General features: G+C 32.7%; 2 protein-coding genes across 3 annotated transcripts; one reads left to right on the forward strand and one right to left on the reverse strand.

Moving 5' to 3' along the window:
- Positions 1 to 7224: 7224 nt before the first annotated feature.
- On the forward strand, positions 7225 to 9959 carry LOC111414886 (transmembrane channel-like protein 7). Its single transcript, XM_023046350.2, has 3 exons — positions 7225 to 7651; positions 7738 to 7919; positions 7971 to 9959. The coding sequence occupies exons 1-3, from the start codon at positions 7435 to 7437 to the stop codon at positions 9819 to 9821; spliced, it is 2250 nt and encodes a 749-aa protein (XP_022902118.2). The 5' UTR covers positions 7225 to 7434; the 3' UTR covers positions 9822 to 9959.
- On the reverse strand, positions 9952 to 17445 carry LOC111414887 (ribonuclease H2 subunit C). Of its 2 annotated transcripts, none has more exons than XM_023046352.2 (3): positions 17244 to 17444; positions 16945 to 17177; positions 9952 to 10072 (listed from the first exon to the last, which is right to left on the reverse strand). In XM_023046352.2, the coding sequence occupies exons 1-3, from the start codon at positions 17389 to 17391 to the stop codon at positions 10046 to 10048; spliced, it is 408 nt and encodes a 135-aa protein (XP_022902120.2). In that variant the 5' UTR covers positions 17392 to 17444; the 3' UTR covers positions 9952 to 10045. The 2 variants fall into 2 exon arrangements, with proteins under 2 accessions (XP_022902120.2, XP_022902121.2); XM_023046353.2 differs by lacking the exon at positions 9952 to 10072 and adding an exon at positions 16697 to 16832 and having other exon boundaries at positions 17244 to 17445.
- Positions 17446 to 17657: the final 212 nt, after the last annotated feature.

Consider the following 17657-nt stretch of genomic DNA (forward strand, 5'->3'; position numbering starts at 1 on the left):
TGTCATATTGTTTTATTTTTACCTTCTACTGGTGACGTACATATTCTATAACACAACTGGTGATGTGGTTCCATGCAGACCCCAACATTATTTTTAGCCAGATCTCATAAATTTGCTGAAGTTAAGTTTGAAACGTTGTTTATGGGTTCAAAAAAATTTATCAGCAAAATAAAGTATAAGTAAAAATGTATTAAGCAAACGTTTATTTCTAGCCATACATTTTTTATGGTCTTGAAGAAAATGTTGTTTATATCATTGTAATAAAAATAACATCAAAAAATAAAAAAAGGAAGAGTAATGGTTAAATAGCCTCATAGACTGGGCAATGCGATGTGATGACTACTTAACTGATTTTTTCCATAATAATACTTTTCTACATTATTTGTTACTTTTTCGCCTTTACGTAGATCTTCATTGTCACTTTTAGACACTCTTAGAAGTTCTAGCCATGTTTGATGTACCAACATAACTGGTGACGTGATGATAGACAATAACGCATAAACTGGGCTCCTTATCTCTGTAAAAACACACAGAACGATACATACGCAGCTAATTTAAAGATACATGGATAGCACAAACTTTAAATTTCGCTGGGATCACAAAAGCACCACGTCACAAGTAGAAAGTTAAAATGTTTAATTACTTTCGTTGGTTTGAATTTATTAGAACTATTTCTTAATGTTTTCATGTAACATTTGTTTCGTCCAATATGAATGACAAAATAATGAGCGCGTATACTTCAAACGGGTTTTGGGGGGGTATGGAGGGCCGGAGATTCGCGGCGCCCGGAGGGTCCCGTACGTACGACGGCGGCGTCGGAGTCGGTCGTAGAGTTGGGAGGCCCTTGGGCGTCCAACCAGCCGGTGCCGGCGTCGGATGACTGGTTAGCCTGGGGGGCCCTCTCGTCTGGGACGGCCTCGGGGTCGCAGAGCAGCCCGAGGAGTCCCGCTCCAACGGCCGCAAGCGCTGCGCAACCCGGCTCGTTAGGGCCGCGGGGCGCCAGCCCTGAATTGGTTCTTTGCCTGGCGATATTGAGTTCAGAGTAACCATGGAGATGGCCCCCGGGCGCCATATACTAAAACACGGTGAACTGCCTGCCGGGCGCGCACCTTTGTTATTCGACTTTTTGTTCCGAATAAATAATGTGTGCAGAACGGGTTAAAATTTAAATTACTTTGGGTCTCGCGTTCGCCTAGTGATAGGTACTTAGGCGATTTTATGTAACGAACGAGTTACCTTACCAAAAATAAAGTTGTCTTTATTCTCATAAAAACATTATGCAGTTTACTCAAGTCACATGTTCATAGTCCATTATATTCATTGTCCAGTTTATCAATACTCAAATTCAATTACATTTTTTCATGCATCATATAGTGTCTCTTATTTCAATCACTTCAAGTATTTATTCGTTGCTAAGTAGATATAAGCCCGTTTACAATAATTTGAAAATCATAATTTATAAATAAATAAAATATAATAAAAATGAATAATAATATGTATAATATAAATAATACAAAATTTGTACATAAAATTAAGTCAAATAATTGCTGTAGTAACAACTATTAAATATTTCGAAAATTATTCTATTAATACCTGAGTGATCTAAGATGAAGAAGAAAACCCAAGAGGGGAAGGAAGAAGTTAGTTATCCGTTTTCTTCCGTTTGCTTCTTTCCTCTACTGTTAATGTCATCCTTGATTTTTCTATCTCAGTTAAGTTTCTTTCCAGTCACCTATGTACAGTGTGTCCCCGGATTGTGTCCCCGTAAGGTATAATTGACGATAAATTTTGGAATTCAAATTCCATCTTTTGCATTTAAAGTCTGGATGACATAAAACGAAATATAACCAAGTTTTACGTCAAATGTCCTCAAAGTACCAAAGTTAACGCAAGAAGTTTGTTAACTGTTGCAGGTAAAGTGGTCTTTCTGAGCAATGTACAACAAAAGTTGATTAAGATAAAATGTATGTTATGTTAAATTATAGTGATATGCCGAATTTTATTAATGTAGGATATAAAAGCAAAATGCAGATTTTTAAATCATAAGATTAATAAAACATTTTCGATCTAAACTAAATTAACATAAAAGCTTATTCAATGATACCACCACCAACACTAACGCATAATTCAGCCCTTTTCCGACATTGTTTATAACTTTTTCTAATATGGTCCAATGGAATTTCTCTAATACCAGTTTCAATTTTTTTGTTTTAAACGGTCTAAATTGTTATTAAAATTTTTAGAGTACACTTTTTGTTTTACATAACCTTAAAAATAAAAATCCATAATAAATAAATCCGGACTTCTTGGCGACTATGGTTGCGGATCATATCTACCAATCCATTTTTTTCGAAATAACGTATTTAAATAATTTCTAATTAAAATGGTCGAATGTGGGCCGCAATGTTTTTATGTTTTTTAAAAAAGTTCTGTCTTTCAAAATTTTGTACCCAAGCCACAATCAATAATCCAAACGTTTTGCTTCATCACCTAATTCGATAGTGTGGTTAAATTTTGGTTTATAATACGATACCTTACCATAATCTAGTGCGTTCGTTACTGCAACAATCGACACCGCATCATGTTCATCTAAAAGCTTTTTTTCCTTCCTTTTATTTTCCACATTGCCCGTTTCCGAAAATTTTTTAACAACTCTCTTAATTGTTTTTTTATCTACTAAAAATCCAAATTTTTCCTCAAATTGCCTTAAAACTGCATTGCAACTAATCCGTTGTTCCCTAATCCATAGCACTGCACTATAAATATTTTATATTGTAATGTAAACATGATCAATTAATATTTGACAATAGGCTAAAGCTAAGCTATCAAATGATAATTGTTAGTTCACTCAGGTCATTTGTTTTTATTGTAAAACAAAATACACATTATAACAAACATTCCACGTTGTGATCCCGTTCCGCACCGCAATGTTATCGCGAGTTGGGTTCGTGCATTGGAAGAATGTGGTTCAACAAAGAGGCCTAGGGGTATGGGAAGACCCAAAACAGTGAGAACTCCTGAAAATGTTGCTCTAGTGAGAGAAGCTGTTGAACAATCACCAACACGCTCTGCCCGGAAACATGCAACTGCATTAAACATGTCCGACCGCTCTGTAAGGAGGATTTTGCATAAAGATTTATTCTTCCATCCCTATAAGATTATGGTGGTTCAGGAGTTGATGCCTCCAGATTTTCAAAACCGTGTGAATCGCGCCCAAGAAATGTTGGACCGTATCCCAGCAAGGTCAACGTTCTTCAGTAGTGATGAAGCCCACTTTCATCTGTCTGGCGCCGTAAACAAACAGAATTTCCGTTATTGGTCGGACAACAACCCACGACAAGTTCACGAAAGACCTCTCCACTCCCCGAAAGTCACTGTATGGTGTGCCATATCCAAATTTGGGGTTATTGGACCGTACTTTTTTGAGGAGGATGGGTGTACAACAACCGTCACCGCTCGGCGTTATGTTACCATGCTCGAAAATTTTTTTGAGCCAGAATTCGCACGGTTGGCTACAGAACAAGACCTCGAGGATCTTTGGTTCCAACAGGACGGGGCTACAGCCCACACAGCGCAGATTTCAATGACAAAACTGCGGCAAATGTTCCCTGCGCGCCTTGTCTCTCTGAGGGGCGACCTGGGATAAAACAAACATTTTATTTTAATCAAGTTTTGTTGTACATTGCTCAGAGAGACGACTTTACCTGCAACGGTTAACAAACTTCTTGCGTTAACTCTGGTACTTTGAGGATATTTGACGTAAAACTTGGTTATATTTCGTTTTATGACATCCAGACTTTAATTGCAAAAGATGGAATTTGAATTCAAAAATTTATCGTCAATTATACCTTACGGGGACACAATCCGGGGACACACTGTATATCGTATATCTCTTCACAGTTTACTGCCTCCCTTTTCAATCTTTGTTCAGTTCTTTTTTTCCGTTTCCAGTCTCTGTTCAGCCTCATTCTTCTATTTTCAATCTCTGGTCAATCCATTTTCCCCAATGTTCACAAAAAAACAGTGAAGGTATTTAAAGCTCCTAGAAGGTTAAAATCTTGATCGCAATCATTATTAGAGTGTCACGAAATTAAAAATCTATGATTAATATACTAAATATGAATACGTTCTTTGCGTTTTCGTGAAAATTCATACCATACTAAAGTTGCCTGTAGCGTTTTGCTTTAAACATTATTAGATTTCTTTTTCATTGCATTGCGCACTTATAACACTGTCTGTACTTCCGTTTGGCGTAATCTATCTATAAATGATTTGATTCACAAATCAAATCTTCGACTTTTGGGTCAAACGATTGAAATAAAAACGCTGTGACAAAATGATATTTTGCTGGATTGATTAGAAGAAAATCATAAAGTTGTGTGTTATAAAAGAAAATACAGCGGAATTTTAGTGATCAAGTTGCTTATATGATTTAGTGATCATACAAGCAATTTTCAAAGATATTTAATAAGAATCGAACCCTAACAACATTTAACACACATAGAGACAGAAAATGCATTGTTAGGATTATCGTGCGTATAAATTTCAGTCTGTTTCTGAAGTATATATTACTGTTTTAAAAAACTAAAAGCAAAAATTATTGATGATTTAAAAGGGCAATAATTGTAGTTAAATATTGATGTCCAAAAAATGCACAAATAAGCATTGAAAGAACTTAAATCTTATCAGATAAATATTTAAAGTTATTGATTGATTTGGTTTAAATTGTGTTGGGGTACAACTTTGAATTATGATTGATTACATTGATTACGTTACGATTATGTTAAGTTATTAAGGTTAGGCTTGGATTTGGAATACATTAGAGTTGGGTGAGATTGAATTGGTACTAATGCATTCTATATCAATACTCTACACCTTAGCTTTTCTGACGGCCAAATTGTCATTGCGTTATTGAATATGTGATGTGAAAATTAATCAAAGAGTATGAAAAATGGGGCTTGAGGAGAACAATATTGGCCTAACTTGAACAAACAAAACATCAAACATTGCAGCTCATACAAATACCTGGGCGAAAACCTATGAAGAATAGCAGAAAAAGAACACTAAAAGTCAAAAAAAATCTTCGTCCAATAAGGAATCGTATAGTTCGATTGCTTTTATTGGACGAAGATGGGAAGAAAATATTAACTAAATATGCTAAACTATCACAAAAAGCTAAGCTTAGATTAAAGACTACCTATGCAAATAATGAGCTTTTGATAGTCGACTTTAAAAAGCATTTTATTGCTAAAAAATCAGCTGTCAGTTTATCAGCGCAGTTACATAGCACAAAGCAAGGGGACAATTCAGTAGAAAAATTTGTTGAAATAATCGACGAACTACTGTGTGACTTAACATTGTCACAGACAGGAGAAAACACAAACACTGAAGGTGTTGGTCTTTTAAGAGATGCTAACGAGAAAATGACAATTAACGTATTTGCGAATGGATTGCGAAATAAGGATTTACGAGTAATAATTAAAGCTAGAAATTACGATGAACTATCAGAAGCAGTTCAAGGAGCATATACTAAACCAGAAAATTCTCAAATCTTTTATGTCAATAGACGAGGAAACATATCCAATAGAGGCAGTAATAATGGTAACTACAGAGGACAATTTTATCGACGAGGTGATAGTCAGAATTACCAATACCATCAAAGATCATAAGAGTGAGACTTTCAAACCGGAGAAAACCAAAGTAACAGAGGAAACGATAGACAAAATTCCAGTTACTTAATTTGAATTCAGAAAAATCTAGATTGGAAAGGATTACAAACAAAGACATGACATTGTAGATACATAAGAACTGCCTAACTTAGATGGTAGGGACATGTGCAAAAAGTGGGTCAAGATCGACTACCAAAGAAAGTAGTATAGGATACCACGCGGAAGAAGAAGGAGAAGAAGACCACAGAGGAGTTGGAGAGATGAGGATGAAAGGGCTAGAGGAGAAGACGTGGAGAAACAGAAACCAGTAAAAATTAGGAATCGTAAGCCGAATAACGTTATAACACTAAAAATGCTATCAAAAAATAAATATATTGGTTCTTTTCGGTCATGTTTTTTTCAATCCATTCCCTTTCTTGCTATAGCAATTTTTTCCAGTCTTTCCCCTTCCTACCTATAAAAAGTCTCTTTTTTCTTCTTTAAGTCTCTGAGGTCATTCCGCCTTTTCCTCTATTGCCAATGTTTTTGTTTCCAATCTCTGTCAAATCTCTTTCTCACCTTTGTAGTTTCTTTCCAGTCGCCTATATCTCTACCCAGACTACTTCCCTCCTTTCCAGTCTTTGTTCAGTCTCTTTTGTTTATTTCCACTTTCATTTCAGTCTTCCTCTTCTCTATCCACCCCCTTTCTTGCCATCATGGTGGCGGGAGATTCGAAGCGCCTCTTTTCAGTCAGCTTCTTCTCAATGTATTGCTATTCTTGCTATAGTAATCTTTTTCCAGTCTATCCTCTTTTCAGTCCTTATTCGGCCTCTTTCCTCTACTGTTAATGTCTTCTTTGATTTTCTTATCTCTGTTCAGTCTCTTTCTCGCTTTGGAAAGAAATTACTCTCCTCAGTCTACTTCCTTCCTTTCCATTTCAATCCTTTTTTCTTTATTTCCAGTGTCATTTCAGTCTTCTCCTTCTCTTTCATGTCATTATAATCGTTTTAAAGTTTCTCTCCTTTCTACCAAGTCTTTTTTCTGTATCCAGTCTCTGTTTAGCCTCATTTTTCTATTTTCAATCTCTGCTCAATTTGTTTGCTCTATTAACACTCTGTTTTCAGTCTCCCACTTTTCTGTCCAGCCTCTTTTTTTTTTAATCTCAATAAGATTTTACTGTAAGGAAAATAAATCTAAATGTTAGTTAATAACAAAACATATTCATTTTCTAGAAATATATTGCTGGCTTTCTTTATCTCTTTGCATTTGGCGCGATTACATCAAATATTAAATATTTTTGTTGATCATTAAAATCTAAATCCTTTTATTTGATACATCAAAATAATCCATAAAAAATTCTTTGCGACCTATAAACATTTTAAATTAGTTTTATATTGTAAATATGTTTGTTCATACTAATAACTAGAAGAGCAACATTAATTTACCCTCTAATATTTTACAAACTGCATTTATTGCACAATTTTAATCGTTATAATTTTATCTCTAAAATTTAAATGAATACTAGATTAATATAATAAACCTTATGATTATATACTCAATCTGAGGGGATTATTAACTTTAAAAAATGATAAAAGTGGCGTTTAAAAAAATATTACCAACTTTATGACTTATTTTCAACACTAAAATATGGTGATAACGTAATCATTTCCGGATTAAAACACTCAAAAATAATCTTGTTTGTGAGATGTACGGATTAATTTATCGTGTTTTTTTTTGAATGTCCTATTCGAACTAAGCCTTATCTAATCTGATATATGGCAATAGAATGATACATTTTGAGTTAACCGATAGTCATTCCGTAGCTGTTATAAACAACGCAATGGCAAATGTTGTAGTGAACATAAAACCTTTAAAAGATGAATCTTCATATATTTCACAACAACCAACGCGACCATTTTCTTCGCGACCTTATTCGCAAAGTAGTAGTTCTTCGCAGCAACAAGAGTTGAATATAGCAGCTCTTTTACCTAGTCAAAATGCATGTAAGACATAAAACTGTTTTTGTTATAACAAAGGATGTGATTAGCGTTATCTGGATTTAACAATTTATATAAATATTTTCTTTAAGTTGCAACGGTTAGAATACGTAACAAAGGGGATAAAAAATTCTTCAATACCGTACGTAGTGTTATGTCAATTTCAAGTCAAACGAGTTTTGCGTTGGAACCTAATCGTAATGAAACCAATATGACTTTAATGGAAATTAAAGAATTGCCGATTTCAATGTCGGAGAAGAGGCAGCAAAAATGCGTAAGTACAATGATATAAATTGTGATGTTATTTATTTATTATTTTTCTTAGAATTTTGATGACAGGAGCACATCTTTCAATATGAATCGGAAAGAGAGCACAAGCTGTATGTCGGGATTTCAACGAAAATGGAATGATTTTTGGTCAAAATTTGATATTTGGAGAAAGGATATGAAAAAAATTGAAGGGAATTATGGAAGAGGCGTTGTTGCGTATTTTATTTTTATAAAATGGCTCACGTTATTGAATTTATTTAATTTTATAATTATATTTGGGTTAATCATTATACCAAGATTTTACATATCAAATCCTTCAAGTGATAATTTAACCACAGCTTCAGACTGCTGTAATAGAAACCATTCTGATACATGCAATAATGAATATTCTTCTAACATAACAATGTCCAACTCCACAAATCGATTTATTGACAACTTACAAGAGTTTGTAGAAGGAACTGGATGGATGGAATACACAGCACTCTTTTATGGATATTATCAAAGAAGCGGTGAACACTCTCTAGAACCGATTGGTTATATAGCAGCCATTTTATTAGTTCTTTTCATATCGTTGTTTATGATCGTACGGGACACTTCGTTAGGAATTAGTTATAAATTTGATGATGGTGACGTTCGATTTTCTGCATACTGCAATTTAATTTTTGGGGGTTGGGATTTTTGTATAGATAACTTCAAAGCGGCTGCAGACAAAAGGAAATTAATTGCGATTGAAATTAGCGATAGAATAGCAACTGAAAAATTATTAGATGCACAAAACCAACGTTCAAAAACAGAAAAAAATAAGTTATTTTTAGTACGATTCGTACTGAATATTATTCAAATATGCTTTTTATTTTGTTGTGGTTGGTTAGTGTACTTTGTTTATAAAACTTCAAGAGACAAATTGAAAGAAGATTTAAAAGGAATAGAAAACTTTCTTTACGAGTTTTTGCCATCTATCACTATAGTCTGCATGAATCTGATAGCCCCAATCATTTTTAAAATATTTATTAAGTTTGAACAATATAGTCCTAATTTTGAACTAACGATATTATTAGTTCGAACAGTATTTTTAAGAATGGCATCGTTGATTGTTTTTTATGCATCTATGTATATTAAAATACAAACTTACACACCAAATTCTGGAATTGATGAAAGTGATAAAGATTGCAGTAAATGTTGGGAATCATTTGTAGGCCAACAAATATATCGTTTAGCACTTACAGATTTTGCCACACACATCATTCTAACATTTTTCGTTAATTTTCCTCGTGCATACATAGCTAAAAGATATAAAAATAATAATTTTATTCATTTAGTATGCGCACAAACTTTTGATTTATCAAAACACGTCCTTGACATAGTTTACACCCAAATGCTGTGTTGGTTGGGTTCGTTTTACGCCCCCATACTACCTGGAATGTTTATAATCATTTTCTTCGCAATGTTCTACATCAAAAAGTTTGCTTGTATGGTAAATTCAAACCCGGGAATGATTTTGTATCGAACTTCCAGATCGAAATTTATGGCGATTCTACTCCTAGCGTTTATAGTCGCTGTGTTTCCAGTGTTATGGACCATGGGGGAGGAATCTCCCAGCACCGTATGTGGACCGTTTCGACATTATGACACAATTTGGGGTGCCGTCACTGATAGATTTTTTAGCCTTCATGATACTAAAGAGAGTTGGATAAAATTGATTGCTGATTACTTAACTACCATTTACGTAGGTTTCGTTTTCCTGATCATTTTGATTTTGGGCATAATGTATTACGTCGCATTGAAAACGGCGAACACAAAAATGACGAAAGTTCTCAAAAAGCAATTACTGTTAGAAGGACGCGATAAAAAATTTTTAATAGGAAAACTTACAGAGATACTAAAAGAACAACCAAAAATGAGTTAAACATCCTTTTAATATATTACGTGTATTTAAATTGTATATTTATTGTAAAAATTAGATGTGATATTTATTGGATATTTTAAGATTTAATGTTAATTATCTATTACTGTGATGTAAATAAAGAACTATATAATTATGTAATTATTAACTCGAAATTTATTTATTATTAATACAAAAATATAATTTATGGTAACAATGAGGTAAGGCACAAAATAGTTTAAACATTATCATTCTTCTACTATTGGAGAATGAAGCTGAAATAAAATCAAAAAAATAACAGTTTAGTTTTACAAAAATTTGTTATGTTTTGGACATAAATATAAGTACTAATTACTATAAGTTAAAAGTCACAAAATTTATTATAATTATTCAACAATTACGTAATATTTGTAAATTAGACAAGAAATGTGGTTCGAGCAAAATCTAACTTTTTATCACTCAACATAAAATGATATTATTTCGAAAACCATCTAAACTTAGCACAAGAGACAACCTCTGCTATCATTAATGGAGGAAATACATCATAGAATTGTTCCTAAACGTCTTAAGAATGTAATATTAAAGTACAATTCGAAGTACTTCTAAATTCATTTTCACTAAGATTGTTCTTAATGTGGATTAGTGATGGTTATTTTGAAGTGCCAATATTATAAGGAGATAAGGATGATATTGAGAGTTGCATTTGAATATGCTTAAAAAAATTCTTTGAAAATGCCCGAGACATGGGCCATAAATGAAATGACGGGTAAAGAGAAACTCGTCATTATCCATTAGAACTCCTGAAGCTACAAGTTTAGCTAGGATGAGTAGCTTCAATCCAGAAAATGTGAAAATATTTGTTGATAATTTAGAAGAAGTTATTTCTAGATATGGATTTTCATCATCTGAAATTTACAATCTAGATTCTAGTTTTAAGAAACAAACTTTATGTCATAGAGTGTTTTTTCAGACTGGTGTCACCACAGTTCAGAAAATAATCAGCAAAAAAGGTCAGCATCAAATAGGATAAGTAACTTCAAGAGAACGTGACTAACTAATAACCCAAGTGGGAATAATAGGTGCCAATGGCATAGCTCTACCACCTGTGTGTGTCTTTCCCAGACAAAGATTTGACCAAAAAATAATGATGCAAGGTGAACCTGATACCTCGACCGGTGCTATTGAACTGATACGTAAAGCAGACTAGATGACCAGTGGCAATTTTATTAAAGTATTAGAAACTTTTGTAAAACACACTCTTTGTTCCATAGAAAAGAACCATGAATCCCATTTCAAGCACTTGATTACAATAAGGCCAATGGTATAGTGATCTTAACTTTACCGCTACATACTTTAAATAAATTACAACCTCAAATGGTGCAGTATTCGGGCCATTTAAAACTTTTTTTAATCAGGGTGCAGATTCTTGGATGTTATCCCATCCAGGTCACACGCTAACAATTTATGATCTCCCAGTAATCTGCTGTGTTCCTACAAATATAAAATCTGGTTTCAAATGCACAGGTATTTCGCTTTTTGATAGACTACAGAGGAAGACTATTTGTTGTCTTATGTACAAACAAAATAAGAATGATGAAAATCTTCCAGCAACAAGCTCAACACCTTCACAACCAGTACATCATTTCAAGCTACACCAATGAAGCAGTGAAAGCAGGTGAAAGAAAAAACACAAGACGTGGACCCCAAAAAAGGAAAAGTATTATCGTCACTGACACGTCCGAAAAAGATGAAATATTTAGTAGAAAAGAGAAGAAGTTGTATAAGACATTAAAACCAAAAGTTGAAGAGGCAAAGAGGCGAATTGTTGATGATGAGGTGTCAAGGAAAAACATTTTTGAAAACGATAAAGCAACGGGGAAAGTTTTGGATGATGAATCGTCTGATGAGCAGTGTGAAGAGTAGAAATCAGACAGTTCTGATGACAATTTAAATTCTTCAAATGAATAATTTTATCATTGCCAAAGTTGTATCAGTAAGTATTGGCATTTTTTTATACAGGGTGTCACACAAAAAACGCCCCAAGCTGTAACTCTGTTATTTACATTCCGATTTTCATGGCCTAGGTATCAAATGAAATGGTTTTATAAATACTATGATTCATGCTACAAATAATTTTTTCCAACGCTATCATCAATTTTAAGCGATTATTAACTTTTGTTTTTCAAATTGCTGTATATATTTTTCTTCACGTCATTGGATAGAAATTGTTCTTCTGAATCTATTGATGTACAATACATCCATTTTTAATGTAAGTTTAGCAGAAAAAAGACATCTGTATATACAGGTTGTCACACAAGAATGCCGCAAGCTGTAATTCTGTTATTTACATTCCGATTTTCATGTGCGAGGTATCAAATGAAAAGGTTTGCTGAATACTATGATTCATGCTACAAATAAACTTTTTTCAACGCCATCTTCAATTTAAAGCGATTATCAACTTTTGATTTTCAAATTGCTCGGTAAGTTTTTCTTCACGTTATTGGATAGAGATTTTTTTTCTGAGCCCATTGATGTACCTACTATGTGCCCCTACTATACTTCTCTGTATTTTTATTTCAATTCTTGATTTAATGCTCCTATTTTTTGTTCTGATTAGAATACTTTTTATAGAAAGTATAATAATAATCCGTTAGTATTTGACATGTGGATGTGAGATTAGATATTATCCATCAATGTTGTTGTTGCAATTGTAAATGACTCAAGTTTGTTTAAAGTGTGAAATGGATTATATCCCTTCATCATAGAGCGGAATTTCGCAGTCAACACGTTTAGTTTTAGCATGTTGACAAAGAACTAAGCCAGCGAGACTGCATCCACCTCTTGATTCTATTGATATTTATTGAAATCTATTTTTATTAACATAACTACAATGGATTAAAATAATAGATTCTACACTGGACATAGTTTGAATGATTTTTAAAACTAGAATGTGATGCAACTATAATTGTGGCTGTATAATTTAATACTCGGCAGTGTTACTTAGTAATAGAAGCTATCCTCCAGTATAAGCGAACCTTCATAGCCAAAGCTCATAAATCAGCTAGTAGTCATAAAGTAGAGAAATGTCGTATAGCAGTTCTTTTCTGTTGCAGTTATATGAAACCATTAACAAATCAAAATCACCACGCTCATTCAAAGGAATAAACATTAAAAACCTTCCCGTCTATTGAATGGCTAATAAAAAAACATGGGTCACTGCCATAGCTTTAAATAGACGGTCCATAACTTCTTTGTTTCTGATGTCAAAAATTATTTAACCAATAAGGGATTGCCGTTTAAGGCGTTTCTTAAACTTTTTGATTAGTGGAACCCTTTTTACTGACCACATTTATCGTGGTAAAAATAATATTTATTTGTTTCAAAAAGTACTTTCAAAATTAATACAAAAGTTATTAAAATAACGTTTAATGGAGAAAGTGGCGCTGCTTTTTATTACCGCAGATATACTTAATATTAGGCTTTATGGATGAAAATTGAATTCTCATGTCAGGTTCGGCGTCAAGTTTATTACGATATTTATTTTTTGTCGACACATAAGCTGAGAATCCCATTTCATACATATATATGTAACAGCAAATAGTAAAAGTGCCAACACGCCCTTTTGCGACAATTGAGGATATTCATCTTTCAAACTGCACCAAAATTGCACTAACTAAAATTTTTTGCAACGATGAATGAGATGCCATTTCAATCAAAGTTTCATATTATTTTGACGATATGGTTGAAGGTCGTGTATTGATAATGAATGGATTTTTAATCCACAGTTCTTGTTGATATTTAAGCTGCCCATCATTCGGAAAATATTCATTAAAAGCCTTTCAGGCGCTGAAGAACTTCTTCAATAAATATTTGCCCTATTTCAATCTTTTCCTATTCCAAAAAGTCTTTTATAGTTGGGAAGCTATCATATTCATTGGAGCGCACACAAATTATCCAAAATTCTATCTTTTTCTTGAAAGCAAGAATTTTTTTGGTAGCAGTAAATACATTTACCTGTTTTCTCTGAAGTGTTAAATTAAGATCTTCGTAAAAATGTCGCTTAAACATGCAATTTTAAGCAGCCAATTTTTATCAAATAATCGATCTTTCAATTCGAAATTATGTTCTAAAAAAGCACGTACTTCGTCCCTTAGTTTAAACAAAACGGGTTAGTATCTTTCCTTGTGACAACCATCTGACTTCAGTATGTACAGAAAAGATATTGAATAAACGAATATTTAGAGGCCGCGATTTTATGAAGTTAATGATTTTGATCACCTCATTAAGAGCCTTCTTATAACTGGGGGATAATTTCTTTGCAGCAAGTGCCTGCCTATGAAGCATACAGTGACTGCTACAACATTTTTTGGCGATATTTTTAATAAGCTGTACTGTGCTACTTATGGTTTTTGCTCTATCTGTACAGATATCGATGCAGTTGTCTTATGGTATTTCATTGTGTACAAGAAAAGAAGTTAGGAGACTAAATATTTCTAGTCCAGTAGTATGTGTTGGTAGATATTTGCATAACAGAAGATCCTCTGATATTGTGTTTCCATGCTGGTACCTAACGATGACAATTAATATTGCGAGTCCAGCTACATCGGTAGATTCGTCCATTTATAATGCAAATCTGCATGATTTCAGGCGAAAAGTAAGTGCATTCTTTATATTGGTTGCTAAATTTCTGATGCGCTGAGTTATCGTGTCATTCGATACTGGGATCTTACCTATTTCTTCTGCTGATTTTTCATCTAACACACATTTTACCGTCTCCATATCGCATGATTTTAGTAGATTTTTCGCAATTGAGTAGGCTCCACCGCGAGAGCTATTTGATAACTGACCAAGTAAGAAGCCTCAGTTGCTTTTTCATTGTCAAAGTTCGTCACACTTCGCTTGAAAAATTCAACGTTTTTATGTTTAAGGTCTTCATGAACAGATTCCAAATGTCGACGCATCTTAACTGGAGCCATAGAGCTATTTGGAAGAACATTGCTGCATATAACACACTGCGGATTAGCATTACTGTTAAGAAATACTAAGGATATATAACTTTCATCATACTTCCTATGTTTTTTAGTAACTATTTTGGATTCAACACTTGTAGAAGCATTTATAACTGGCTTATTTTGAAACGCTGCTCTAGGTCATCCTGCAGATGTACAACACGAAAATGTAAACGTTGTTTTTTTCACAGAAGAATATAATTTCATTATTACAGCGGTTAGATTAAGGAATGATTTCAACTTTTAAAGCACTGTATATCAGGCAAACTTTCAGGTTTATCTTAGAACAAATGGAGAATGGTGAATCTCTTACTGTGGTGGATGCTTGGAAGAAATTTACAATTTTAGATTGTGTTAAGCATGTTGGACTTTCATACACTCCGATCAAACAATCAATGATAAATGCTGGAATGCAGTATGGCCACATATAGATTAAGTTTTTCACTTCATTCTGATTCGCAGATCACTGAGTTGGCCCATATCATAGGAAGAGAAGGTTTTGAAGATTTTGCTGAGGCAGATATTGAAGAAATAATAGCTGATGAAGAACTCAATGAAGATGATTTAATTAACATAATTCATGAAACAAACAAACATGATGAAGACAATGTTACAGATGAAGAGCAATCTGAACCAGTTGCGTTCACAGCAAGAATCATAAGTGTAGGACTTGATTTGGGAAGAAAATTGGGCAACCATTTCATACAATATGAAATCGAGCTCTCGAATTCCAGACCTTCGTAAATGCTTAAATCAATATGAAGAAGTCTATAAAGATTTAGCAAAAAAAATCTACGGAATTGTTAATTACTGATTTCATGATAAAGTCTTGTCAACTCTATATCTTCCCTAATTTATCAACCATTAAGCCAGAATCGCATCAAGAAAGCTCAAGTGATGAGTCATTCTCATCACACCTATCAGAAAGAAAAGATTGATAGTTCATAAAAGTTATGAGTCATTATACCTACTTATAATTAAGTTAAATATGTACTTATATTACTTTCATATGTTTGTTGTTTTATGAACTAAGTACAATTTTGAGTTTTCCAAGATGCCTTACTTTTATTTTACTTAAATAAATGACTAAATCATGCACATTTTGGGTTTTTTTTTGTTTTACAAAATTTTACTTAGCAAAATCCAAGATTTCAATTTACACAGTTTTGTGCAGAACCTATCTTCCATGTAAATTAGGGGATAAGTGTACTTGAAGATGACAAATTTACTTCCCTCAATATCCCCAATACAGATTTTATTTTTAACAATCAACAATAATCAAATTTACAAATATTGCATTACATTGCGTTCATAGCAAGAATCATAAGTGTAGGATTTGAACTGGAAAGAAAATTGGGCAACCATTTCATACAATATGACACAAATGTTGATGAGTCACTCTCATCACACTTATCAGAAAGAAACGATTGATAGTTCATAAAAGTTATGATAGTGATTATACTTATAATTAATTTTTAAGGGTCTTTTATTTTTAATTTTTGTTCCTAATGTAAAATAAGTTAAATATGTACTTATATTACTTTCATATGTTTGTTGTTTTATGTACTAAGTACAATTTTGAGTTTTCCAAGATATCTTACTTTTATTTTACTTAAATAAATGACTAAATCATGCACATTTTGGCGTTTTTTTCATTTTACACAATTTTACTTAGCAAAATCCAAGATTTCAATTTACACAGTTTTGTGCAAAACCTATCTTCCTTGTAAATGGGGAGATAAGTGTACTTGAAGATGACAAATTTACTTTCCTGAACATCCCCAATACAGATTTTATTTATTTAAATTTCTTTTTTATAGTGATTTCTGATGATGAACTATGTAAATAGTTCGAAACGTTAAATGACTTAACAAAAAAATAAATACAAAATCAAGAGGAATTTCATGTATTTGGATTTTAATCATTAAAGATTTTATTTATAATAATCAATAATAGTCAAATTTACAAATATTACATAAAGATGTTGAATTGCTATAAGCTTTGCCATTTTCTTATAGTGTTACTTCTGAAAGTTAACAAATAAAAATGAGATAATAACAGTTTATTACAAAACCTTTTTTCCAAGTAAACTTCAAAACATCATGTTATTACTAATAAAATAAAAATGTTTAACTTACTACTTCAGCTATTTCAATCCATTCAATAGCTTGAATAAAAGAGTCATTCTTTGTGGGCGTTTTATTCCAATTCCAATAAATAACATTACTAAATTTGTTAGTTGCATAAAACTTCCGATCTTCCTTATCAGTATCAGGTCGAATGCTTTCGTGTAATACAACACCTACATATTCTTGTGGAATATTTACTTTTATTCCATCCAGAGGATGTCCACGAAAAGAACAAGTTAAACCTATGATAAAAAATATAACAAATTAAATAAAAGCCCGCCTTATTTTTATTATCATCTTATTCTTACCATTGCTTTCTTTGGTTTTAACGTAATTATTAAAGTATTTAGTAATCTTTGCATCGTGATCCGCGTGAATTTTAAATGGTACAGATTGAACTTGAGAATTAATAACGTCGGTTACTAAACCCACCTTTGCGTTTATGTGAATAACCATTTCGTCGTTATCAAACAAGAATAAATAACACAACCACCTGGTGCTTAATATGTGTTAAAATTAAGAGAGGGAGTTGCTCATCGTTTATGTTAACAGTTCAACCAATAGATTACGCTAGTATTATGACTTATAAGGAATTTTAGGGAATTCACAGCAAAAATCTTAATAATTAATTAATAAATTGTAGAATTTTTTTGAAACACGTGCCCTAAAATTTAAACTAAATCATTATAAATAAACACTTCAACATAAATAATGTCAAAGTG

Source organism: Onthophagus taurus, chromosome 1 (assembly GCF_036711975.1).
Source record: "Onthophagus taurus isolate NC chromosome 1, IU_Otau_3.0, whole genome shotgun sequence".
In the NCBI taxonomy this organism is placed as follows: domain Eukaryota; kingdom Metazoa; phylum Arthropoda; class Insecta; order Coleoptera; family Scarabaeidae; genus Onthophagus; species Onthophagus taurus.